The sequence below is a fragment of the Dromiciops gliroides genome, chromosome 5 (assembly GCF_019393635.1).
Source record: "Dromiciops gliroides isolate mDroGli1 chromosome 5, mDroGli1.pri, whole genome shotgun sequence".
Classification (NCBI taxonomy): Eukaryota; Metazoa; Chordata; class Mammalia; order Microbiotheria; family Microbiotheriidae; genus Dromiciops; species Dromiciops gliroides.
Genome location: NC_057865.1, coordinates 73,152,818 through 73,179,583, shown reverse-complemented (window position 1 = coordinate 73,179,583; position 26,766 = coordinate 73,152,818). Strand labels below are relative to the sequence as shown.

At 40.8% G+C, this 26,766-nt stretch overlaps 1 protein-coding gene across 2 annotated transcripts in view; it reads right to left on the bottom strand.

The window, feature by feature from the left end:
* Positions 1-7,173: 7,173 nt before the first annotated feature.
* Positions 7,174-26,766, bottom strand: part of CCNY (cyclin Y) — a 293,406-nt gene continuing 273,813 nt past the window's right edge. Inside the window, exons 9-11 of one of the 2 annotated variants that reach the window (XM_043967983.1) lie at positions 11,956-12,118; positions 10,290-10,415; positions 7,174-9,547 (exon numbers count right to left, since the gene is read on the bottom strand). In XM_043967983.1, the coding sequence (XP_043823918.1) occupies positions 10,299-10,415; positions 11,956-12,118 (280 nt within the window). In that variant the 3' untranslated portion in view covers positions 7,174-9,547; positions 10,290-10,298. Of the gene's footprint in view, positions 10,416-11,955; positions 12,119-26,766 lie in introns of both variants that reach the window. The other variant, XM_043967982.1, reaches the window with a different exon arrangement.

The window sequence follows — 26,766 nt, the reverse complement described above, 5'->3', positions numbered from 1 at the left end:
ATTAAACATTTACCAGCACATCCCTGGTTCCAGAATTCATCACTTACAGGGTAGGGGAAATTCCTTGTTTCAGAATTCCCTCTTCCAATGCAGATCACAACCCATCCATAAGAGTAGTTCCATCCTAGGGAGATTAAATGACTTATTCAGTGTCTCATAGCTAATAAATGTCAGGGATAAGATTTGAACCAGAATTTCTGACTCTAAATCCAGAACTCTATCCAATACACTGTGTTGCCAAGTCTCTTCCCTGTTAGATCCATAAGGATGAGAAAGGCTTGCAGATTTAATAAAAAATAAAAATCAAAGATAATTGAAAAAAATGAATTCGGAAGTATAAATGTACATAGAGAATACTGGGGAAAAAAGGGAAGGGGCATTAGTTCTAATTTGTGGACCCTGCATTAATGATCTTTTTTTTTTACAGGGCACTTGGGGTTAAGTGACTTGCCCAGGGTCATGCAGCTAGTAAGTATTAAGTGTCTGAAGTCAGATTGGAACTCAGGTCTTCCTGAATTCAGGGCTGGTGCTCTATCCACTGCACCACCTAGCTGCCCTAATGATCTTTTTCATCTTCCCCAGTGCTTACTATGCTGATTTTCAGGGAACACATATTTAAATAATGGTTGCCAAATATATGGCTTTGGGTCAATTGCTTAAATGAGCGCCAGACTAGATCATCTCCCAAGTCCTTTCCAGTTATGAAATTGCATGGTGCAAGTGTCTGAGGTACTTGTAGCTCTTCATGTGTGATCCTATGATATACATGGACAGTTTATGCTCTTAGATGCTCCAGTGTGCTCCCTTGATCTGAAAGAAGGTTGTCAGGGAAAGAACATATTTCCTATGCATTGTATTGACTGTAGTTACATCTTTTGCCAGTAGATGGCGACTGAAGTATTCCCAAAATGAAATTGAATTGTGATAAATGCCAAGGGCTAAAATTCAAGAAATGAACTTCCAAAGTACAGGATGACAAAGATATGCCTAGACAACCATTCATATGAAAAATATTAGAATGTTTTAGTGGCCTGGGAGTTCGATGTCAGTTAACTGTGTGAGATGGGGACCAAAAAAAGCTAACATAACGTGCTACATTGAGAGACACATAGTTATCAAGGAGAGAGGGGGAAATCCTGCTGGGCGCAGATTCACAGAATGCCAGAGACAGAAGGAACGTCAGAGGGCATTGAGTCCGACCTGTGGAGTCTCCTCAGCAGTGTATCATACAAGCTGATAAAGTCGTCATTTGAAATGCTCCACTGTGGGGAGTTCACTACCTCCTAAGGCAATCCATCTTGTTACTGGACAGCTCTGGTTTTTAGGAAGTTTTTCCTTACACTGAACCGAAACCCGTTTCTGCAATGGCCACTCAGTTTTCTGATTTCTGCTCTCTAGGGTTAAGCAGAATAGAGTTAATCCCTTTTCTATGTGACAGCTCCTTCAGATACTTGAAGACAGCTAGATATCAAATAAACACCCTCTACAACTTTTCTCTAGGCTAAGAATATCCAATTACTTCTATTCCTATAGAGTACAATATTGAGGGACTTTATCATCCTAGTGAAGTACTGACCTCTGGGTACTCTCCCATTTATCAGTCTCTTTTCTACCTCCTCTTGCTCCTCCTCTTCCTCCTTCTCTCCTATCTCCCCATCTTTTCTCTTCCTCTCCTCCTCTTCCTTCTCTTTACTCTTTTCCCTCTCTCTCTTCCCTTACCCTGTCGTCTCCCTCTCTCCTTCCCCTCCTGCTCTGTGTATTATATATACACATATGCATACATGTATATATATATATATACACACACACATACATATATAATATGGATAATATATTCTGATCAGGCTATAGTACAATGAGGCTTCTTACTTTTTAAGTCCAGGATATCATGCTTTCGCTTTCGCTTTCGCTTTCGCTTTCTCTCTCTCTCTCTCTCTCCTCTCTCTCTCTCTCTCTCTCTCTCTCTCTCTCTCTCTCTCTCTCTCTCTCTCTCTCTCTCTCTCTCTCTCTCTCTCGGCAATTGGGGTTAAGTGACTTGCCCAGGGTCACACAGCCAGTAAGTGTCAAGTGTCTTCAAATAATAGGAATTTTCCTCACTGCAAGTTCTGAATGATTATGACTGTGTTTCTTTTTATCTATCTGATAGAAATTCCTTAATATAGTTAATATAGCCAAGAAAGGGATCCTGGGGCCCTGAAGGTCATTATATTGCCCTTAGGCTAATGTAGATAAGTGAGTTCAAAATTCAGTGAAGCTAATTAAATCTCCTGAGAGATGGGGGTTGGGGGGCAGGCTGAGAAGGGCTGGCAGTGACTGAAAAGGTAACACCCTAAACACACTCCCGGAATAAGCGAGGCCTAGGAGGATTCTGTTCCACCGGAAAGAAGGAAAGAAGAAGGACCCAGTGATCATCTGGCCAAGTCTGGCTTCCAAAGAGATACTCACTAGTGGTGTTAGACACTATTCTCTTCATTTTGCAGAATGAGGAAACTGAGGTCTACAGGGATAACATGACTTATCAAATATCATCCTAGGTAACCAATGGTAATGAAATGTATCCAGTTTGACAGATGAGGAAACAGACTCAGTTGTGCATGTGGTCACCTAGCTACTGTCAGAGATGGGATCTGAATTTAGGTCCTTCCTGAATCCAAGGATAAGTACTATGACCTAACAGAGCAAGGATAAAAAAGCCCAGGGTTTCTGGCTTCACATGCTGTGATCTTTTCCCTTCATGACTGAAGAAACAGAATCTTCTCTGTCTAAACCCTAATTTTTCTTTTTTCTTTGTTTTTTTTAATGAGGCAATTGGGGTTAAGTGACTTGCCCAGGGTCACACAGCTAGTAAGTGTTATGTGTCTGAGGCCGGATTTGAACTCAGGTACTCCTGACTCCAGAGCCGGTGCTCTATCCACTGCGCCACCTAGCTGCCCCCTTCTTTTTTTTTTTTTTTTTTTGGTGAGGCAATTGGGGTTAAGTGACTTGCCCAGGGTCACACAGCTAGTAAGTGTTATGTGTCTGATCCGGATTTGAACTCAGGTCCTCCTGACTCCAGCACCGGTGCTCTATCACTGCGCCACCTAGCTGCCCCTAAACCCTAAGTTTTCTATCCCTCAATACTAGGTTAAAAAAATTTCCCTTCAAAGTCTGACTTGGGTAATTCTCCCCCTTTTTACCTTGGTCACTCCTGGTCCACTCCCTTGGCCTGGTCTTTCTTTTCAGCATTTCATGGCTCTTGCCTTAAATATTACTCACTTATTTCTTCTCTCAAGCTTTCTATTACCCGAGTCCCTGTTTTGATCTGTCTGTGTGCCATATTTTTGTGTGTTTTTAAAAAAATCTTCCTTACTCTCTTTTACAACTTCACACCTCAATGTCAAGAGCCAGGATTCTGCACCTTACCTATCTAATCACCCACATCAGGAAAGCTAGCCCAAAGGTTTGACAGGTATCTACCCCTAGCACATAAAATAATCCCTCATAGAACTTTTTCTACTCGGACAATTTTATACACATTTACTCATAACAGCAGCCCTATAACACGGATAGGAGTGGAAATTATGATCCTTATTTGACAAATGAGGAAAATAAGGCCCAGGGGCATTAAAGTGATTGGTTTAATGTCTCAGAGCAGGTCAGTGCTGGAGCTAAGACGTCATGCCTGCCATTTTAACATTTCATTTTAATACCAACATCAGCTTAAGTGTTAGCCAATGTAAAATTCCCAATCCTTCTTTATAATTTTTCTAGAATAAAATTGTTACAAAGGAAGGACGAGAGGGGTAGATTTTGGAGGGACATCTCAAATTTCCATGGGCAAATGCATTTTATAGGAAAAAGAAAAAAACAACCACCACCAACAAATGGCGTAATAAACTGGGTGGTAAAGGCAGCCTCTTTAAAGACCTGGATTTCTTTATTCTCCTCACTGCCATGCTCTGCTGGAATTTGTCTCCTGCTGAACCTGCTCTCTGGGGACTGCTCTTACAGAGAGGCTGCCTCAGGATTAGGCCTCAAACTGCTGGGATAAACCACAGCCTGAGTGCTCGTTTGTGTTTCAGATGGGGACAGCTCCTGGTAGCACTGAGGTCCCACATGACCTTTCAGTCATTTCTCTTGCTTGAGGGATGAACAAAAATCGATGAATCCCTACGTGCTTTCCTACAATGAGGTACCCAACAAACCACACAGGCTCTTCAGACTTGGTCATCTAATGACAAAACAGAATTCAGTAAGGAATAAAGATGGGCAGCTAGGCAGCGCAGTGGCTAGAGTGCGGGGCCTGGAGTCAGGAAGACTCATCTTCCTGAGTTCAAATCTGGCCACAGATACCTTATAGCTATGTGTCCATGGGCAAGTCACTTCACCCTGTCTACCTCAGTTTTCTCATCTGTAAAATGAGTTGGAGAAGGAAATGACAAACCACTGCAGTATCTTTGCTGAGAAAACTCCAAATGGGCTTAGGAAGAGTTGGACATGACTGAAAGGGACTGAAGAGCAAAAAGAGAAAGGATATCTATAGGGTCAAACCCTAAAGGTAACCTACCCCCAGCCTCTGTCTCCTAATCTACAAAATGGGGATAATATTAACTTTGTTGACAAAATAAAACTTAGACTCCTTGTTTCCAGAGCTAAAGCCCAGCAAGCAAGCTGCACCCTGAGCTTAGAAGGACAATGCTTCTTTGAGACCACCTTCTGGATAATCTCACCCTCTGAGCTAGTCACACAATTCACCAGGGTTCTCTGCTCAAAGACAAACACTGGACAAAGTCAGAATGTCCTGCAGTGAATCAAACTTGTCACATTCTTGCTGCTCCCTAATTGTTAGGGCTATAAACCACTGATCAATCACTAGTGTAAGTATTGAGATCTCCCCACACTACCTTGGGTCCCCCCTGCTAGGGGTGGGGCCCTGGCACATGTGTCTATAGCTGCTCCACCTTGCTTGCAAGCTATTTTCCTCACTTAGAAAATAAACTTTCTCTCATTCCTGACACTTGTCTCTGGCCTAGTTTGTGCAGCTCCAGCCATATAGAGGTTAGAGACCAGTTTTGGAAAAAGTTTGGTTGACAATACCTATGTGATAGAACTCACAAGAGGCCTTACTATGGTTACATAAATGAGAAAAGTAATCTTAAGAGGCAGGCATATCATAAAAATGTTAATTGTCCATATATGCCACAATGGTGGTACTCCTGTAATCCAACAAGCATTAAGCACCTACTATGTGCAATGTACTTCTCACTTCCCTTGCCTGTTTAAAAAAAGGCTTGTGTGGTTTTTGTTACTTTAGAAGATGACACACTCAATTTAAACCTTAAGCAATGGAAGAACAGCTGATAGGATGACAAAGGGCATCAGCCCAAAAGTTACTGTCCTGAGTTCCCCCGAAGCACCCACTCTTTACTGCAGCAAGTCTCTAACATGTGGGACTCACATAAGCCTAACAGAACTTGTAGCCAACTAGACTTAGGGAGCTGCTGTTAAGAATTAACCACACCTTATGGGGCAGCTAGGTGGCGCAGTGGATAGAGCATCGGCCCTGAATTCAGGAGGACCTCAGTTCAAATCCAGCCTCAGACACTTGACACTTACTAGCTATGTGACCCTGGGCAAGCCACTTAACCCTCATTGCCCTGAAAAAACAAACAAAACAAAACAAAGAATTAAGCACACCAATACCAACCCCCTGCTGATCCCCACTAGATGGGAAGACCCAAGAGCTCCAGGAATAGCAGCAGAGCCCCCAGACCATCAAACCTGCCGTTGACGAGCCTCAGCAGCCATCATCTATCCTCCTCAGCCACCACAACCTCTGAAAACCCAGAAGACAAAGCTCTGGATACCAAAGTCCTCCATAATGTCAAATGGCTCAGTATCAGAAATAGGGTTTTCTACATGGAATTGTGATGAAAGAAGACAGGCTGCCATCTGCTTTGCTGCTGCACCCTGAGGACACATGTGTTGTCTCCTACCATAAGAATGTGATCTCCTTGAGAGCTGGGTGTCTATTGGTACCTCCAGCACTTAGCACGGTGCTTTCCACAGAGGTGTTTAATGAATGCGTGTTCATTCATTCAACATCCATATTCTTTAAGGATGCCCCCAATAGAGGACTACGTGGTAGCATTACATTTACAGGGAAAAGTTGGTTTTTAAAAATGCAACACTGCAACAAGCCAGGGTTTACTCACAGAGATAAGGACAAAACTGTTCTTCAAGATGACCCCTCCTGACATTGGCTTTTCCTCCCAGACCCATTTCAGGTTAGGGAGGGTTGGTTCAAAATGAGGTAAGAAAAGACAAGAGGAAACTCCTACCACGTAAAATGGACAGAACAAAACCACTTGGATTCTAGTAAGAGAAATTTGGCTGTGAAAATAAAGGATATTTTGGTACAACATGATGGGGTGGAAAGGACACAAGATCAGGAGACCCGAGTTCAAGTCTTAGCCATGCTACTTACCAGCTGTATGACCCTGGGCAAATCATTTAAGTCTTAGAACTTCAGTTTCCTCATCCATAAGATGGGGATTTGATCCTCCCGCCCCCAATTATTAAGCACCTACTCTGTGTAAGTCAGTCTTGCTAGGCACCCCAGGGATAAGAAGACAAAACTAACAAATAGTCACTCACAAGGTTGCTTACATCCTACTGGTATAGATAACTCCGTCTGTTTATATGGCCCATTAAAAGCCCAGTACTAACAAGGGAAAAAACACTGACATCTAAGGGAATCAGGAAAGGCTTCCTGAAGCAGGTGACATCCGAGTTGAGTCTTTAAAGAACTAAGAATTCCTGGACATGGAGATAGAAATTCTTAGGGCCACTTTGTACAAAGGAACCAGGGGATGGGGTTGCTACTTTGGCAAACAGTCAATTAGGCTGGTGGGAATGGAACCCAGAAAGGGATTACTTGTGAAGTAAATCTCAACACCCAACTCCCTTCTTTCCTTCCCTCTATCCCTCTCCCCAATAAAAAGCCTTGGTCCCACAGATGATTTTCATATTTTAAAAGCATCAATATCCAAATTTGCTGCTTGACTCCAGGTCACAATTTCAGTCAATGAATTCTGTTCCCATGTTGACCCTGTAAGAGAATTCCCCTTCATTCATCAGTTGATGAAAGTCTTCAGCCAGAGGAGCTCCCAAAAACTACACTAAGACATTATGTTCCTAAATAGTAATTTGTTTTAATTGTATGGTATTAAATCACCTTGCAAACAGATTACAGTCACTACCATTTATCAATAGGTACTGTACTTTTTTTTTTTTTGGCAAACAGAACAAATTGGAAAAAAAAAGCAAGTTTTCATTATCATGTAGAAAAAAATAAACCAAAAATAACTATTCACCTACAGGTCAAATGATTTCTATGGCAAAACTGAAAACAGAAAATCTACACTTACAGCAGATTTAAAATAAAACCTTAGTGCAAGAAACATAACCAAGTTAATCACAGAATCAATACTAATGAAAGAGGATGGAAAATTCTCCTATACAGAGGTAGAGTCCAGTGCACAAGGCTAAAACAATATTCAATAGTCTAAACAAGACTGAGCCAAATTTTATGGAATCCACTTTAAATTTTAAGTATCAGACTGTATGTACATACATACAATAAATAGACTATACAATCTTTAAAGTAGTTTTAATAAACTCCACAAAATTATAGCAGATGCATTGAGATATTTACATAATTCAAAGTTCATATGTCTCTCATTCAAATAAAAGGGATAAAACTACAATTTCTGTTAGAAAGATAACAGAACTTCTTTTCGGAAATGGTTTGGTAAAAGACAATGACCATCTACATTATGGTAGGAACTCATTTTTCTTGAGAGGTATTAAAATTCCAGAAGCTAAGAAAATATGTCCCTTTATTTTTTTTTCAGCAAGATAGATTTTTGGAATACATTTTGTACTTTCTATTACTTTTTCAGAGCTCTGTTTTCTGTTCCAAATTGAACCTGTATGTGAACAGAGAAGTTAGTTGATTAATCATACCAAGTGAATGGGAACAATCAGGGGAAGGAGGGATTTCATTTTGAGATTTGGGTTTTTTTCTTTTCTTTGTGAAGTTTTCTTTCTTTTTGCTTCTTTCTTTCTTTCTTTCTTTTTTAATGATAGATCAGAAAGAACTGGGTGGATCATTCTGGGCCAACAATCAGGTCACAGAGGGGGATCAATCACAAGCCTGCAAATAGAGAATATTCAGTCTAGAACTGATATTCCTTGGCCCTCAGAAGGCCATTTGTTTCAAAGGCATGTTTCACTGAGAGGTGTGAATAAATATATTCACGGGTCAGGTCTATGACCTTTGGGCACTAAGGTGGGGAAGAAAACTAATGGAAGAGCCTTCCATTTTCAATTAGTCCAAAAAAAGCATGTAAAAAAACTGAAGAAATCTGCCACTGACATCACTGATTAAGGAAACAGGGTGGGGAGGTGAAGGTAGGGATCTTCTTTGTTATCAGATCCAAAGGATAAGTATTTTAAAAAAATGTTTCACAGGATCAGATTAATTGACTTGAGTTCCACTCTCCCCACCCACCTAGATATGTTTTAATGTCAGTTACATAAATAGGTCCAGACCTGTGATTTCATTGGTAGAGGGAACTCCAGGGGGTGGAAATTCCCACCATGGATGCAGATCCGAGTTGCCTGAGGCACAGAGGGATTAACAAACTTGTTCATGATCTCAATTAGTATGTGTCAAAGGCAGCATTTGAATCCAGGTCTTCCTGACTCTAAGATGGCCCTCTATCTGCTGTACCATGCTTCACATTACTATAAAATATTCTGCTTTATCTCATAAAGAAAACCAGGAATAATTAGGAAATGAAAAAGGTACAATCATAACTTATGAAACAGCAACCTTCTTCACAGTTTGAATTTTGTTTGAATTTCTCTGAGCACCCACAATGAAAAATACAAGTTGAGTTTATGGTGGTGGTGGTGGCGGTGGGTTGGTTTGTTTGCTTGTTTGTTTTTAATTCAATCTATGAAAAATATCTCAGTAAAGGTTAACATTCATCTCTTCAATTATCTTCCCAGTGAAACCCTCCTCCCACCCACCCATTTTTTTTAAGTTTTTAAAAAAATTTTTATACAAACAGACTTAACTTTGATTTAAAGTAAACATATAAAAATTGAGGAGGATATTGCTTGCAACAATGGAAATGGAGGAATGAATTAAGTGGGCTATACAAAAAAAAAAAACCCAACACACTCTTGTGATGTGATTTCAAGCAAGGATCTAAATGCTTGGGGGAAGGCGAGGATGGGGGAATCACAACCCAATAGAGATTTCTGCAGCAAGTTGCTTCCTCTTGGCCCACCAAGTCCGAGTGTTTTGACATTTATTTGTGTCTTTAGGTCAGAGAAAACAAAACCGCTCCAAGAACAGAGGAAGGCACAAGCACTTTCTGTGAATTCTCTCTCTCTCTTTTTTTTTTTTTGGTGGGGATAAAATTAAGAAGAAATAGTGCAGGAACGTTGGATCGCTTTGTATTTCAGTACTGTGGTCAAGGTAACTTTTTCGTTGCTGGGGAAAAATTAAAGGTACAATTTAGGTGTTTAGAAACATAAGAAATGCATAATATTTCTCAAGGAGGATGGCTAAGAAGACAGCTCACAGAGAATAGTGCAGTGAGGAACAACCAATACTATTTATTTGGATGTTTGTGCTATGGTAGATACAGACTGTATTCTCTGCTCTGCAGGACTAAAAAAAAAAAAGAAGAACAAAAAAACCCACATCCCCCAAACTCTGAAATGCAGCTAGAAGGAATGCAAAAAATCCAACAGAACATACTGAGCTGAATTTCAGGTTAAGGTAAAAACAATGCCACCCAGTTTCCTTAGAGCATATCCAAACGTGTTTATCTCCTGTTTTGTTTTTGTTTTGTATTTTTCTATTGATGAGCACAGTGTCTCAAAAAGATGACAGTCATTTATGTCTTTCTTTCTTGCCTCTACACTACTTTCCTTTTCCTCTGTTTCTTCCTGCAGGATCAGAGTCCCCCATTCCCTCGCCAAAGGTTAGTGACATCAGGGGGAAAAGGCATGAGACAGAATTTCCAAAATACTGATTTAGCTTTCCACTGAAAAGTTGCTGCATGTGTGCCGCACGGTGAGGAGGCAGTGTAAAGGCAGCTTGTCGGAGCTAAGGATTAAAAACAAAACCAAACAAAAACGTAACCAAAAAACCCCAGAGTCTTTGTGTTTTCCCAAATCAAATGAGAAACTGGAGGGGTGAAAACAGTATTTTTGTAAGAATATCCTACATGCCACTGTTAGGAGATGATGGCTGGAGACCACTGCAGTGCAGCCAGATTGTCAGCACTAGCTGACCGCTTTCTTGTAGATCTTCTTAAGTCCTTGTATTTGTCTTCACATAGACGAGAGATGGCCTGCAAGCCAGAAGAAGAGGAGGTCAGACATAAACCAATTGGATTCGGATCAAGTAATTCCATTGAACACATACTTACTAAGAAACTTCGATAATAAAAACAACAACGATGACAATACATTTTGGTAACACCTTACGGCAAAAAGTCAGGACTCAGAGGAGAAAGATTTCGTAAGGAAGAAGCAAGGAAGAAGACGATTTGATAGTGTTGATTGGGTTAATAGAACAGATCAAGCAGGATGCTTTGAACAGAACTGGACAGAGGTACTTGAAGAAGGAATGAAGGAAGGGAGGGAGGGAGGGAGGGAAGAAGGAAGAAAATACATGAACAAGTTGAAGGTAAAAAGAAATTAGAGGCTTAAACCTATTTTATGGATGAGGCAATACTCTCAAATGTCAGACTCCAGAGAAGGTCCTCAAATGTATAAAGGCAATAAGAAGCAGTACCAGCATTTTGAACTAAAGTTATCTGACCCTACATAATTTACATAAATAAAAGTGCTGAAAAAGCCAAGTCTATAGATGCTTGATCCAAACACTGAGAACTTTTAGCTTCTAGAGTACATGTTGCACCTAATTGAATGGTACTCCATATCCTCTAGCTTAAAGTACTTTTCTAAAAGTCCCAGCAAATCTCTGGAAGAGCCAGGACCAGAACACAAGGCTTCAAAGGTCCAGGAAAAGGCTTAGCTAGGACTTTTAGCTCTCAAACAATTTGTAACATTTTAAGCCTTTCATCTGAAAGGTACTTTACACTTAAGGGTAGCTAGGTGGCACAATAGATGGAGCACTGGGCCTTGATTCAAATGTGACCTCAAGACACTAGCTGTGAGACCCTGGGCAAGTCACTTAACCCCAATTGTCTTAAACATCCAGGGCCATCTCCAATTGTCCTGCTATATATCTTGCCTCTAGACCCAGATGGTTCTGGAGGAGAGAGTGAGGCTGGCGACTTTGCACAGCCTTCTCTCCCTTAAATCCAATTCAGTGCAAGTCATGATATCACCCTGACACAAGGTTGCCTAAGGAGGGATGAATCAGCCTAAATCAGGAATGGAACTGGTCAAAGTTCCCATGATGATCAGCAGTGAAGATTGGATCTATGAGTAGGCCCTGTACTTGCAGCCTATGAAAGATGAAGAATCCTAATAGATAGAGAGGGGGGAGAGAGAAGGGACAGAGGGAGGGAGAGATGGAAGGAGGGAGGGGTAGAGACAGAGACAGAGAAATAGACATATAAACAGATAAAATATTCACATTAAATAAAGCATGATTTTGAGAAAATGATCAAAATCTTGGGCAGATATCTATTCAAACATACATAGACCTCATAGCGCCTAACCTCATTTTTTGGTCAAGCAGCCATGAACACTGTCAGAGTAAACCATACCAGTAGCTACTTTTGGTGTTATCTGACAACAAACCGTACTTTGAACAATCTTCCTCCCTCATCCATAGTCAAGACTGACAACAAATGCACAAGATGCATCTCTAACAATGCTTTGTGATGTTTTGTTTTATTTTGTTCTTGAGCATCTCACCTCAAGCTTGTGAGCCCTTTCCTTGCTGAGGGGCTCCAAGGGAAAGCTGAGGTTATTTGCTTCTGCCAGGGAACGAAGATCAAAATAATACTTGGCGTAAACACTGGAAGGAACATTGATGTTAAACTGCAGCAATTCGAGAAACTGTCGCTCCAGCTCATTCCTGAAAAACAAAGTCAGAAATAGGGCACACTTAGCTGTGGGGCTCAGATGAAGGGCACAGCCACTCATGTGGCTTGGGAAACAAGCCTGAGAAATTGTATAACTCAAAGGAAAAACCATAGCTTAATCTGAGGACACAGCTGGAGTTTAACCACTGGACTTCGTATTAAATCAGAGACTACTTGATCCTGTTGGGGCCTGGAAAGAGGGGTCCCAATTCACTGAAATGATCACCAAAAGTGTTCCAGAATGATTCCCTTCACCACTACTCTGACTCAGTACACAGACAGTGGACTTCTGACAACAGGACCCGACAGGAAGAGCCCATTAATTTGGGCACACCTACTAAGGTAGACCAGTTCAAAGGCGTCCAGAGGCATCTCTTTGTGAATTCGTGTTGCCTCTGATCCCTTTATGTCCTTTTCTACAGTGTCACTACTAAAGCAGTGGACTGGAAAAGAGGGAAAAGGGAAATAGATGAGAAGGGCTAGAAGCACTTTTCCATAGAAGCAGTCAAAAATCTAGAGCCTTCCATTTAGCACAGGGTTGGGGGGTGCGGTGAGATCAGGATGAGGGGGGTGAGATTAGGATTAGGGGGGGTGAGATCAGGATGGGGGGGAGTGAGATCAGGATGGGGGGTGAGATCAGGATCAGGAGGGAGGTGAGATCAGGATCAGGAAGGGGGTGAGATCAGGACAGGGGGGTGAGATCAGGATGAAGGGGGTGAGATCAGGAGGGTGGTGAGATCAGGATCAGGAGGGGGGTGAGATCAGGACAGGGGGGCGGGGGTGAGATCAGGACTGGGGAGGTGAGATCAGGATGGGGGGTGAGATCAGGATCAGGAGGAGGGTGAGATCAGGACGGGGGGGTGAGATCAGGACAGGGGGGTGAGATCAGGATGAAGGGGGTGAGATCAGGAGGGGGGTGAGATCAGGATCAGGAGGGGGGTGAGATCAGGACCTGGGGCGAGGGTGAGATCAGGACCGGGGGCGGGGGTGAGATCAGGACCGGGGGCGGGGGTGAGATCAGGATCAGGAGGGGGTGAGATTAGGACCGGGGGCGGTGAAGAAGTCAGGAGGGTGAGTACAACAGAGTTCTAGTGATGCCAAGTGCTGGGGAAATCTGAACCTTCCATGCCCGTCTTGGCTGAGTGGGCTGCTCAGGGGGCTGCCATGTTCCTTTCCTACAATGTTTCAGATGAGTTAACATACGTAAAGTATGTTCCAAACCTTAAAGCATTATATAAAAGCTAGTGATGATGACAGTGTTTTCCTCTAGTGGTGGCAATGATATTGGCCCTGGAGGCAAGAGACCTGGCTTGGTATCTTACTTCCAATATTACTTTTCACTTGTGTGACTGGGCAAGTCACTTGTTTCCTCTGAGTCTCAATTTAGGCATCTGCAAAATGAGGGGGACTAGGCTAGGTGACCTCTCAGATCCCTTCCAACTCTAAAATTGTATGAGTTTGATTGAGAGACAGGGCATCTGGGCCATAGTCTTGGCCCTGCTAATGACTAGTTGTGTGTCTTTAGGCAAGTCAGTAACTTGTCCTCTGCTGGCCCCAGGTTCCTTATCTATAAAATGAAAAGGCTGGACCCTGGACTCCTACTACCTCTAATATTCTATGAGACTTGTGAACCTCGAACTAGATTCTGACTTTAATGCCTCTATCTGGAATTTGGATCTTGCTCTGGTAAGACTGAGCCTTAGTTCTAACACTGGTTATTATTTCGGCCTATGGTTGTTACTTGCTGAAACTCTCTCTCCGAGTTTGTTTGTTTTCCACCTTCTGGTATTCCCTTCCCTGCTTTACACTTTGTCCCAGGCCCCTAACCGAGGTTCTAGCTTCTGTTCTCCAGGAAGTCTTGAGTGAGACCTGCTACAAATACAAGCACCTTTGGGATATAAGTGAGAAATGACTCTTCACATCCTCATGCTTCTGTCCAGATGGGACGAAGTAGAAGTGCTGGAAGTTTCAGTGATGAGCAGGAGAGGAAGGGAAGGTGGAGGGAGGGAGGTAACTTCAAATACTGGGGGATCTGAAGAAGGGATGTGGTATCAGGGAACTGTTGACTAATGTGGCCAACAACTAAGACACTTCCAAAAAAGTGAACTTGTGTCTTAGCTCTCCAGAAGGCAACATTAAGGGGTCGCATTCAAGATCTCAATTTTTCTTTCTCCTCCCCTCTCTTTTTCTCTCTCCTTCCCTTTTTCCTTCCCCTTCCCTTTTTCCCTCCCCCTCTCTTTCTTTCTTATTCTATGCAAATTGTTTGAGCTTATTACTATATAATAGAATAGAATATATAACATAGTATAAAATACTAATAGAATACTGTATAATAAATCAATACTATATATAAACACGTGTATATGTGTGCATAATTATGCATATATACATGCATATACATACATCTATGTATACATATGTGTGTGTATCTGTGTATACACACATACACCTAGTTTACTCTTATTACTAAATGACTAAGTGGGCAGGGAGGAAAAAGTCCCATCCTATAACACTGAGAGGTGTTTTTTTTTTAAGTTAAACATACATACACACACACACACACACACACACATACACACATACACATATAACGAGAAGCTGAATTGTTCCAGAATTACAGAAATACCCAAACGTATGTGGAATATTGCTCCATAATCTTGAATTGTGCCACCTGCCATTGAAACAGGCTAAGCTTCAGTGGCTCAAGAGTTGCCCTGACTTAAATGCCAGTGAAAATCTGTGGGTTATAATCAAGACTAGAATTGGGGAAAATGGACTGCTTGTCAACACTATGCTTAATATTCAACGCAATAAAAGTGTGGTTTTATGATGAAGAGTGAAAAATCTTGTGAACTCAATACCAAATTATGTAAACTAAGTGACTTTGACAAATGGAGGACATGCTGCATATTAAAAGATTTTTGAAGATGTAGAAAAGGTATAGTTTAATGTTTAAGCCATAAGATTTCATTAGTTTACTGTGCTTGGCCCCCTATTTACTTTGGTTTTGTCATCTTTTTTACTTTGATCATTTATCTTTAATTTTAATAGGTTTTAACCAGAGACCACCTTGTGAAATATTTTTAGTTGAGACTTAAAAAAAAGCAAGTGGCAAAAAAGAATTCAAGCCCAGAATTGATGTAGTCAAAATGTTCCAATTTATGAATTTAGGAGAGATAGATGTCAACCCAGTGATGGCCAGAAGGTGTCGCCACAAAGTTTCTAAATGTTAAGAGGAACCCCCTTTTTATTTAGTATCAGGAGACCTGAAAATTATTCTGCTAGGAAGGCAGAAAGACTACCCATTTCATCAGGGTACTCTATATGGTATAAAGAAATAATGGTATTGTTTCAGGTCAAGTCCAGGACAGTTTATTTTTTGTTCATTTTAAACGAGGTATATTTTTTCCCAGAGGCCCTGCTTACAGGAGGAACACAGCCTCCAAACCCCAGCCTCGCAGCTCTGTGGATGGGAATAAAGCTCTTTCTGTCATATTTCTGTCCAAGCCTCTCAGGCAACCCTGGGCAAACAGAAAGCTGACAACGTCTGTGTTTTGGGGATGCACCAAGGTTGGGAAATGAAATGCTTTTTTCCTACATTTCTCCTTTATAAATACTAATACAGACACTGCTAGATACTTTACAAATATCTCATTTGTTCCTCACAATCGTCCTGGGAGGTAGACGCCATTATCATCTCCATTTTACAGCCAAGGAATCCGAGGCTAACAGATGTTGAGTGACTTACCCAGGGTCACACGACTAAGTATCTGAGATGAGATTGGAATTCAGCAGCCTCACAAAAATTAGTTCGTCTCATGATATCAGGAAATGAAGCTTCCAATAAACTATATGGCATAGTGATGGATCACCAGATTTGGGAACCAGGAAGAAATGGGATTAAATCATGCTCCAAACACTGTGTTGAACCTGGGCAAGTCACTTAACCTCTTTCAGACTCAGTTTCCTCATCTAATTCTTTTTAGAGATTTGGTAACTATGAAAACTGGAGGAGGAAAAGTCAAAGATAGCAGTGAGGTTTTGTTGGGGTCATTAAGAGAAACAAGGAAAAATAGAAAGCATGTTTTAAATATGCTGAATTTGGGGTTGCTGTTGAGAGCACTGAATATGGACTCGAAAGATGGGTTCCAATCCAGGCTGTACCAACTGTGCTACTTCATTTCTCTGGTTCTCACTCTCCCCATCTGTCAAATGATGGGGTCAGACCAGATGATCTGTATGGCCACTTCCACCTTTAAATCTATGGCCCTGAATCCAGGTAGAAATGTGCAGAAGATGTTGGGAACTTTAGGCCTGGTATTCAGGAAAAAGATTAAGGCAAAAGACACAGACTTGAGAGTCACTCAAATGATGAGATTATCACTAAGGAAGGGAGGAGACTCGAGTAAGAATTAGAGAAATAACAGAAGAGGGATGAGAAGAATACCCTAAAGAATACCAGTATTTGGCCAGAGATTCCTGGGAAAATGGTTTGAGAGGAGGAAGAATGAGGAAAGAGGATCCAGAGGAGGAGAAAAAGGAAGTAGGCCTGAGAGGTGGGAGGAGAATTCTCTGAATGCTGTCAAAATATCAAAAATCACTAATAGTTCAAATAAGCCCTAGACAAAGATCTCTGGGAGGACACAAGAGTTTCCTTGCTAAAAAAGCTGAATCGGAGTCCTGACTTTTTTTTTTTTCAAATGCTACAGGTAAGCTTACAATTCAATGCTGATCTTGCAAAATTATCTATACTCTAGAACACACTTTTGCATGGGCAGCATTTTCTTCTTTTCCTTGTGTTTTTTTTAAAGTAATACATTTTGTTCTGATGCATGAGTCACTTCCCAATAAACAATCTCTTTTCCATAAAAAAATCTAATCCAAGTTTGCTAATATAATGACCGCATAACTGCATGAGTGAGAAGGCATTTATTAAGTGTTTACTATGTGCCAGGAACTGTACAAAGCTCTAGGGACACAAATACAGCCAAGCAAGATACCCTAGCCTTGTGGAGCATATTTTAACAAGGAGAGGCTGACCACATAGAAAGGAGTTAGAAGGGGAAAGGGGGCACCCAAGTAGAAGCGTGGTGTGGAAATATGGAAAGGGCTGTGTAGACTTGGTGCAAGGCAAGACTGGCAAAAATCACCTTTCAGAGCTCAGGTTACAGGGAACAGAGTCCTGCATCTGAGGAGGAGGAAGAGGATCTGAAGGAAGGCCTTAAAGTTGGGAAAGGGCTAGGAAATGTAACTTTCCAGTCCTGTACATTCTCATTTTTTTGTTTGTTTTTTTGTTGTTGTTGTTTTGTGAGGCAATTGGGGTTAAGTGACTTGCCCAGGGTTGCACAGCTAGCGAAGTGTCAGGTGTCTGAGGCTGGATTTTAACTCAGGTCCTCCTGAATCCAGGGCCAGTGCTCTATCTACTGTGCCACCTAGCTGCCCCCATTCTCATTTTTTAAGTGAAAGAATAACTAATAAAACCCATCAAGAAACAGAAGGAGAAATTCTATTCAAAATAACCAAGAAATGTATAAAATATCTGGGAGTCTCTATAGCAAGACACATATAGGAATTATTTGAACATAATTACAAAGTAGTCTTTCTAGAAATAACAACAGACCTAAAGTAACAATAAGAGAAATATTAATTGCTCGTGGATAGGCCTTGCCAACATAATAAAAGTGGTAACACTATCTAAAATCAGTTTATTCAATGCCATACTGTTCAAACTAGCAAACAGTTACTTTAGAGAGCCACCAAAAAAAGTCAGACAATAATAAATACAGCACTTTAAGATTTATAAATTACTGAGGAATCTAGGTGGTATGGTGGATAGAGCACCAGCCCTGGAGTCAGGAAGACATGAGCTCAAATCCAGCCTCAGACACTCACTGGTTGTGTGACCCTGGGCAGGTCACTTAACCCTGACTACCTTAAAAAAGGGGTTAACAAAGTACTGTACATATATTATCGCATTTAATTCTCACAAAAACCCTGTGAACAAGGTGGTATTATTGTCCCCATATTACAAATGAGAAAATTAAGGCTGAGAGTGGGCAAGAGATTTGCTCAGGATCATATAGCACTAACACTAACAACTGAATTTGAATTCAAGTCTTCTTGACTTTAAGCTCAGGACCCTTAAGTGCATACTGTAATGATTGGAATGATGCCACCTACTGGAGACTCGCTGTGGGAAAGCTCCACCATGAGGAAAATGCCTCAGAGGCATTGTGGCTTTTCCTTGGCGTCAGGAACTGACGTTTGCTCATGGGTGCTGTCTATCAAGGCTACCAGCCAATCAACTTGAGGAGTCTCCTATGGTCTGGGAGGAGATAGGAAGGAGGAGAGGGAGCCTGCGCGGAGAGCTCTGGGGCTTTTTGGGTTCCTGACTTGATGGTGGTGGTGGCGGCAGAGGACTTCACAGGAAATTTGAGGAAAGATAGGAATGCCAGGCTGTTGGAATTCTGTTCTCAATCTTTTTCTTTCTATTTTCCAATAAACCCTTAAAAACCTAAACTCGTTTTATCAGTGATTTTAGTCAGTTTCCCCCAAAACTGGAGGAACAGATTAGAATCCACATTTAGAATCTTAAATTACACAATACCATATACTGTGTTAAGAACAGGAGATTCCTAAAGAAGGCACAAATACAATTCCTGCTTTCCAAGAGTTCATATTCCAAGGTGGGGAGGGACAGTAAGACAATAATTACATATATGCAAGATATACACAGCTTATGTGCAAGTCACTAGTCACAGGAAAAATGATGAGTGGAGGAGGGTGGTCAGGGGGAATAGGGAAAGCCTTCAGCAGCAGGTGAGCCTTGAGCTAAATCTTGAAAGAAGTCAGGGAAATAAGAAGTTGGAGGTGTGAAGAGAGACTGTTCCAGTAATGGGGGAGAGCCAGTGTAAAATACATGGAGTAAGGAAGTGTTGCATGTAAGGGGCAGCAAGGAGCAAGGCGGGGGCTGGACTGGAGAGTATGTTGGAAAAAAGGAAATTGAAAGAACACTGGAAAGGTGGGAAGGGCTTTAAATACCAAATAGAAGATTATTACATATTTGATCCTGGAGGTAAAAGGTTGCCATCTTAGCCTCCTTAAGGTATGTAAAGATGAAGGGAATAAGCATTTATAGAACACCTACTTTGTTCCAGGCACTATATATATATAAAACAAATCTCTCATTTGATCTTCACAACCACCGTGGGAGGTAGGTGCTGCTATTATCTTCATTTCACAGTTGAGAAAACTGAGGCAAACATATTAAATGACTTGTCAAGGGTCACACAGCTAGCTAGTGTCTGAGGCCAAATCTGAAGTATATAATTTTTCTAAAAATTTACTGTTCAGTCAATTTTCAGTTGCGTCTGACTCTTTGTGGCACCATTGAGGTTTTCTTGAGAGAGACACTGAAGTGATTTGTTATTTCCTTCTCTAGCTTATTTTACAGATGAGGAAACTGAAGCAAACAAGGTTAAGTGACTTGTCCAAAGTCACACAGCTAGTGAGTGTCTGAAGCAAGATATGAACTCAGGAAGATGAGTCTTCAGGAAGAAGAGCCTTCCTGACTCTAGGCCAGGTACTCTATCCATTGTGCCACCTTTCTAAAAATGGATTTCTAGAATTTTTCCTTCCAAAGGCCAGAAACTTTTATCATTTGGTATAAGAATCCTCCTTTCTAGCAGTGTCTTCTTCCTCATTTTGGGGGAGGGTGATGGAATTTAAATGCTGATTTTTTTACATATACATAAAAGTATTCATTTAACCTAAGTTTCTGAAAGAAATACACTGTTCCCTTTCAATCATAATCACAAAAAATTAATAACTTTTAACTATATAATCCAATCCAATTCAGTCTAATAACATTTATTAAGTACCAACAATATGCAAGATTCTGTAACCAGGCAGGTGCTGGGGATAGGAGACAAACATTTTTTTAAACCAGTTCCCATCCCTGAAAGGATTAAGTTCTAAAAGGAGAAACCCTGTGAACAGATTAAGTGTATACATGATCATTTGAAGAGAAGGAAAAGGATTCTAACAATAAAGAGATCCAGAAAGGTTTCCTGTTGGAGACAATTATGAGCTGACTCTCATTTCTCTCCAGGTGGCAATTCTGACTCTCTGGACTTTACCTAGCCACAGAAACCTCTTCACCCAGGAAGTTCACTCTACCCCTCAAGTTATCACACTGGAAGTACCCTCCCCCCCCCCATGGGCTGGTTTCTTGCAAGGCCTTCCATTTTAAGGAGGATGCCCTCCAGCTACATCTTAATTTCACTCCAGGCTACACTCTTTGACTCTCTGGAATTTGAGGGTAATCTTCCACCCCCAAGCTTTTCAGCTACCTTTTATGGACTGTCTTCCCCACTAGAAGGTAAGCTTCTTGAGGGCAAGAACTATCTATTTGCTTGTATCAATAGTCTTGGCTTTTAACACAATGCTTGACACATAGAAAACACTTAATGAATAAATAAGTGCTAGGTTGCTTAAATTGAACCTCAGAGTGAAGAGGAAACACACAGGAACAAAGGTCCAAGGAAGATGGACTGCTGATCTTGCAAACAGCAAGGAAGTCAGTTTGGCTAGAATGCTGAGTGTAGGATAAGTCTAGCCAGATTGTGATGAGTTATAAATGACAAATTCGGTAGTTTTGTTTCATCTTAGAGGCAAAAAGGAGCCACTGATAATTCATGAGCTGACAAATGACAAGCTCAGACATAAGCTTTAGGGAAATTATTTTGGTTACTGTGTTGGGAATGGACTGAAGAGGGAAAGCTGAGGGGTGATGAAAGACAAAACTAGGTAGTATAAGCAGGGGAAAGATGTAAAGATTTGGTAAGTGACCAGATATGTGGGGGTCAGTTGTAAGGATAAGGGTTGAGTATAATGCTCAGGCTTTAAATCAGAGTAATCAGAAAGAAAGAAAGAAAAGAGAGAGGGGGGAGGGAGGGAGGGAGGAAGGAAAGGAAGGAGAAATCTAGTTATGAGAAAAGGGGTGGGGAGGGAGTAATAATGATACAGTTTGGAGAGGTACCATGGACAGAGCAACATTACCAAATTTCAGGAAGGAAATATATCCAGCAGAATAAAAAAAAAGAGGGAGAAGTCCAGTGACAATAGTGAATTCCAAACCCCCAGTGTAATTGATCTTGTGAACACTCATTTACACCTTCAAACCACATTCTGATAAGTTTTTAGTCCTGTTAACCAAGCAGGACCTATTTAGAATGTTCTATCTCAATGGATCCACACACTTCCATAGATGGGGCACTGGGATAGTGCTTATCCTCATATGTCAACACACTGCCTCTTTTATTACTAATTATTTCTTATATTCATAGAAACCTAGCCCATGGGGAAGAAGAAGGAACTTATTCTAGGGTCAAGCTAGTAAAAAAATATTTCGATTATATTACCTTAACTTTGTAATCTGACCTTTTAAGCAGATCAAAAAAGTTATTCCTATGTAAACATTTGTTATTTTCTTCTGCCGCCCTCCATGAGATGACTGGAGACATCTATCAATTTCTGGAAGAACACTCAATACTCTGATCATTGGCTCACATGATGGATGGGGCAGCCTTGTCAACAACATTTTCCACAAAGGACAGAGAGTTCAAGTCAAAGGAGTCCAGGAATTTTCTTTGGATAAAATGCTAGATTTAACCTCTTCATACACACCCAACCACTATAGTATCTCTGATTATTTCAAAAATATGTGTGAACCAAGTTGCTTGACTCAATTAGAAATTTCCTATTTCAGGGCAAAAAAATTAAAGAAACCTTACTTGGGGCTAGGGTAAGGCAGTAGGAACTCAGGATTCATAAACCTTAGGAGAATCCAATAAAGTTACAAATTATTATTCAACACAATCAATTCTAAATTTGGTGTTACTATTTTGGTGCTGGATATACTCTGACCAAGCATTCTGTATACTCTGCAGCAGTGCTATAGACTGGACACAGAGCCTGGACATACTGGAGTGTAGCCAAATGCAGAACACTGGCTAATTGAGAGGGTAGGGTCTTTAATGGGTCCAAAATAAAATTCCGATTTCTGCCTAAATGCAACAATCAATGCATAGTTTTCTGGTGGTTTTCTTTTTATTTAGAAAGAAGAATAAACTCTTTCAATTTCAATTATTTAAAAGTAGGGTAACAGACTCTTCCAGAAACTTTTGGGTTTTTTCCTAATCTAACTCCATAAAACTTTGGTTAATAATAATGATGATGATTATAATAATAGGAAGTATTTATACAGCATGGTTTGGAAAATACTTTACTACAATCCTTCGATCTTCACAACAATCCTGTAAGGTTGATGCTGTCATTATGCCACTTGACAGATGTGACAGATGAAGAAACTTAGCTTGAGAGATAGATACTAAGTGACTGGCCTAGGGTCACACAGCTAGTGAGTGTCTGAGGAAGACCCTGAATGGAATTCTTTAGCTTCCTCCATTACTCCTAGGAGGCAGCTAGACAGTCGCTTCATTAATGAAACCTAAATTTACCAAAACCTTCCATTTAATTTTGGGGGCTGTATTGTTGTTATTATTTTTAATCAGGCAGCTTCTGTTGTGGAAACTCCTTCCACTTATTCATGTCAGTAACTCATTTGTAAATAATATGCTTAGAAAATTGTAGAGCACCAGTAGGTTAAGTGACCTGCCCAGGGTCACTGAGCATGTCAGAGACAAGACAGGAAACCACATCTTCTGTCATCCTAAGACTGGCCCTTCTATCTAGTACACATGCTCATGAAAATAACTGGATTTTCACCCAAATGTTTTGCATTCCTCTGTTAGTACAGTACATGAACTCCTTATGAACAGCATTTGTCCTTCTTTTCCATTTGTATTCCCAACATTTAGCAAGGTGCTTTGCTTAATAAATACATGTTCATTTATCCATTCAAACTATCACTGCACTCCATTTTCCTGATATTCATCCCTATTCACCAGTCACTTTGTTCTTTTCCTGAGAAAGTTTGGTCTGAGGAGGCATAAATGCTAAATCTGGTCCTATTAGTGATTTCAGTTATTTTTTCCCCCTATAATATGAAACTGATTTTTTAAATAATCACATCGAGCACTTCGCTGTATGGATGAGTGGACAAAGCACTAGCTCAGAAGATCTGAGGTCCAATCTTGTATGTAGAATTTAATCCATATGTCACCCTGGACAATTCACTTAAACCTCCATGGAACCTCAGTTTCTTCACTTGTAAGATGAGAGGACTAGACTAGATGGCCTCTGAAGTCCCTTGCAGGGGCAGCTAGGTAGCACAGTGGATAAAGCACTGGCCCTGGATTCAGGAGTACCTGAGTTCAAATCCGGCTTCAGACACTTGACACTTACTAGCTGTGTGACCCTGGGCAAGTCACTTAACCCCCATACCCCACCCCCAAATGAAGTCCCTTGCAGCCCTCTACATTCATGAAATGACAAATCCACACTCCTATGTCTGTAATGTGCCACATACTCTGATAGAAAGATAAAAGTCAAGCCTGACCATATTTTAGTTCAACTACAAGTACTGCAAGTAGCCAGCTGGGTTCTACTTCTATCCAGCTCAATTAGACTTTAATGCTATATATTAGGTGTCAACTAATGAGCAAATACTGTGATTATAAAATAAATGTTCTTAACATCTTGAACATTCATTTCTTTTTTTTTGGGGGGGGGGTTATGGTTTTTGTTTTTTGTTTTTTTGCAGGGCAAATGGGGGTTAAGTGACTTGCCCAGGGTCACACAGCTAGTAAGTGTCAAGTGTCTGAGGTCAGATTTGAACTCAGGTACTCTTGAATCCAGGGCCAGTGCTTTATCCACTGCTCCACCTAGCCACCCCCTTGAACATTCATTTCTGTTCTCTTTCTGGAGAGAATATCAAACTATCTGATTTATACTTTCAATAAGGAATTGCACACCGTCCTTTTCTTTTCAATATCAGGAATACCACCACAGTTTGCCTCTTTTATTTAATAAAGAAGGGTAAACAGAAGAGACTTAAGTAAAGGAACCTTTCTCTGCTAAAGAATCAGGAGAAACAGCTCAAAGTTTTGAAGGGCACCCAAAGAATCAAGTGTCCCTCTGCCCAAAGAGATGGCCGAGTGGGACAAAGTACAAGCTGAAGCAGCCAAGGTATGCCAATTGATGGATCTGGCTCAACAGTCTCCCCCTCTGGAGTTTACCATCCAGGTTTAACTTTGGATGAGGAAGGTCATGCAAAAAAGAATAGCTAAAATGTGCTGCATAAAACCAGTGTAAATGACTGGGGCAGACAATGAGTCAAAAAATGCCCCCCACACTTACGGAAGGTTTCATAGAAGAAATGGGATTGTAGGAGGTCTTTGAGAAAGCAGGTCCCTATGTTTGGCCTAGGAATGGAGGTTTGGACTGGGATGCCCCTGGAGTAATGATACTCCAATAATAATACTGGGTTAACAATATCCAGAATAAACTACCTGCCTCGGGCAGCTGAGAAATCAGGGTGAGCGTTCCCCACATATGCAAAGCATAAAACGGGCCCTCTAAGTAGCTACCAGTTTCTCACAACTCCAATGAGCAAATATTTCTTTAACACCCACTGTGTACCGACCACTGTACTAGGCACTGAGGGAGAAAGATGAACTCAAACAGTCACTGCCTTAAAAAGCCTTCCAACCTAGTGCGGCATATTCACAAAAAACATATATGTGAAATATATAAGAAGTATATATATCCATGGGAAGGGGGGAGGGGGCAGGAGAGAAAAAGAAAAGAAGCCAATGGAGGAAAAGTACGCTGAAGGCGAGGCAGTCATCGGGTCAAGACATGGGGGAGAGGTCAAAGCAGAGACCTTTGGATTTGGTGACAGAGAGGTCACTGGTGATATTTGAAGGAGAAGTTTCAATAAAGAAGTAGAAAAAGAAACCGGAATGCTGGAGAAGGAGTACAGACAGGAGGCATAAACTATTCTTTCTAAAAATTTAGCTATCAATCAAAGGTCACAGATTGAGAGCTTAAAGGAAACACAGAGGTCGTGTGGTTCAGCCTTCTCATTTTTTGAAACTGAGGACTAGATAAGTGAAGGGACTTGTCCAAAGTCAGGTGGATAGTAGAGGGAAGAAGATATATAAGATGATCACTTTAGAAAGTAAATGGAAAAAAGAGTTTTTAGAACTAGCAAGGCCTTGCATGTGTCAATCATAAACTCCCAAAACAATCCAAAAATGTGTAAAGGTACTCTGAGATCTAGGTCTGTGAGGTGCCCTCCTACATCTCAGCGATGTTAGTGGTTCTTCTGTTGGTCTGCCCAATAGTTGGGGGTGGGAGAAAGGGATGGAAAGTGACAGCTGTTCCACTGATGGTCCCTAAGGGACAAGGCCCAGCTTATGGTGCTCTCATAATGTTTGACTGAACTTGCCAAATGCCAAGAAGCATTAAGCAGGGCCTCCTTAAAAGAGGCTGAAGAGAAAAGCTATCAGTGATATTATTGTGCTATAAGAAGTGACAAGAAGGATGATTTCAGAAAGGCCTGGAGAGACTTGTAGGAACTGATGTATAATGAAGTGAACAGAACCAGGAGAACATTGTGCACAGTGACAGCAATATTGTTTGATGAAGAGCTGTGAATGACTTAACTATTCTCAGCAATACCGTGATCCTAGACAATCCCAAAGGACTAATGATGATGCATTCTATCCACCTCCAAAGAAAGAACTGAGACGACTGAACACAGACTGAAGCATGCCATTTTTTACTTTTTTTCTTTCATTTCTTTCTTTTATTCGAGTTTTCTCATACAAAATGATTAATGTGATATGTTTTACATAATTACCCATGTATAACTTATATCTGATTGCTTACTACTTGGGGGGCGAGGGAAGTAAGGACGAAATCTGGAACTCAAAAATTTAAATAAAAATGTTTATTACTTTTAAAAAGTAAAAATAAATATAAAACGAAAGCTATTACTGTCAGTAAGTTCTTCCAAGCTTTAAATTCACAGATAAGATTTGGGGTGGGGGGTGAGGGGTTCCACACTTTTTAAATTGAAAGAGTTAGGGAAATGTTGAGTTAAAAAAAAATAGCTTCAGAGGACCATAGTTACATAAGACTTAAAGTGGCTATCTATACTTGTTTGTGAACCTTCTCTCTATGAGATTCTCCACAAGAGCATCAGCTAGTCCAGGGCTTCTTAAATTTTTTCCACTTGTGACCCTTTTCACCCAAGAAATTTTACACGGCCCCAGGTATATAGGTATATAAATTAGGTATACATAACTTTTTACTGTTGTCAAATTTTTCATGACCACCACATTCAGTTATGCGACCTCATATGGGGTCGAGACCCACAGTTTAAGAAACTTTGAGCTAGGTGGCATAGTGAGTATTGTACTTGGAGTCAGAAGACCTGGGATCGGATCCTGACTCAGATGCCCACTAGTGACTAGTCAGTCACTTAACCTCTTTCAGACTCAGTTTCATCATTTGGAGATAATGGAGTTTCACAGATAATGGAGATAATCATAGCACTTATAGAATTGCTATAAGGCTTAAATGAGATAACATATAAGAGCTTAATAAACCTTAAAGCACTGTAAAAATGCTCACTATGATTATTAGCCAGTGTCACTTCACAAAATTTATG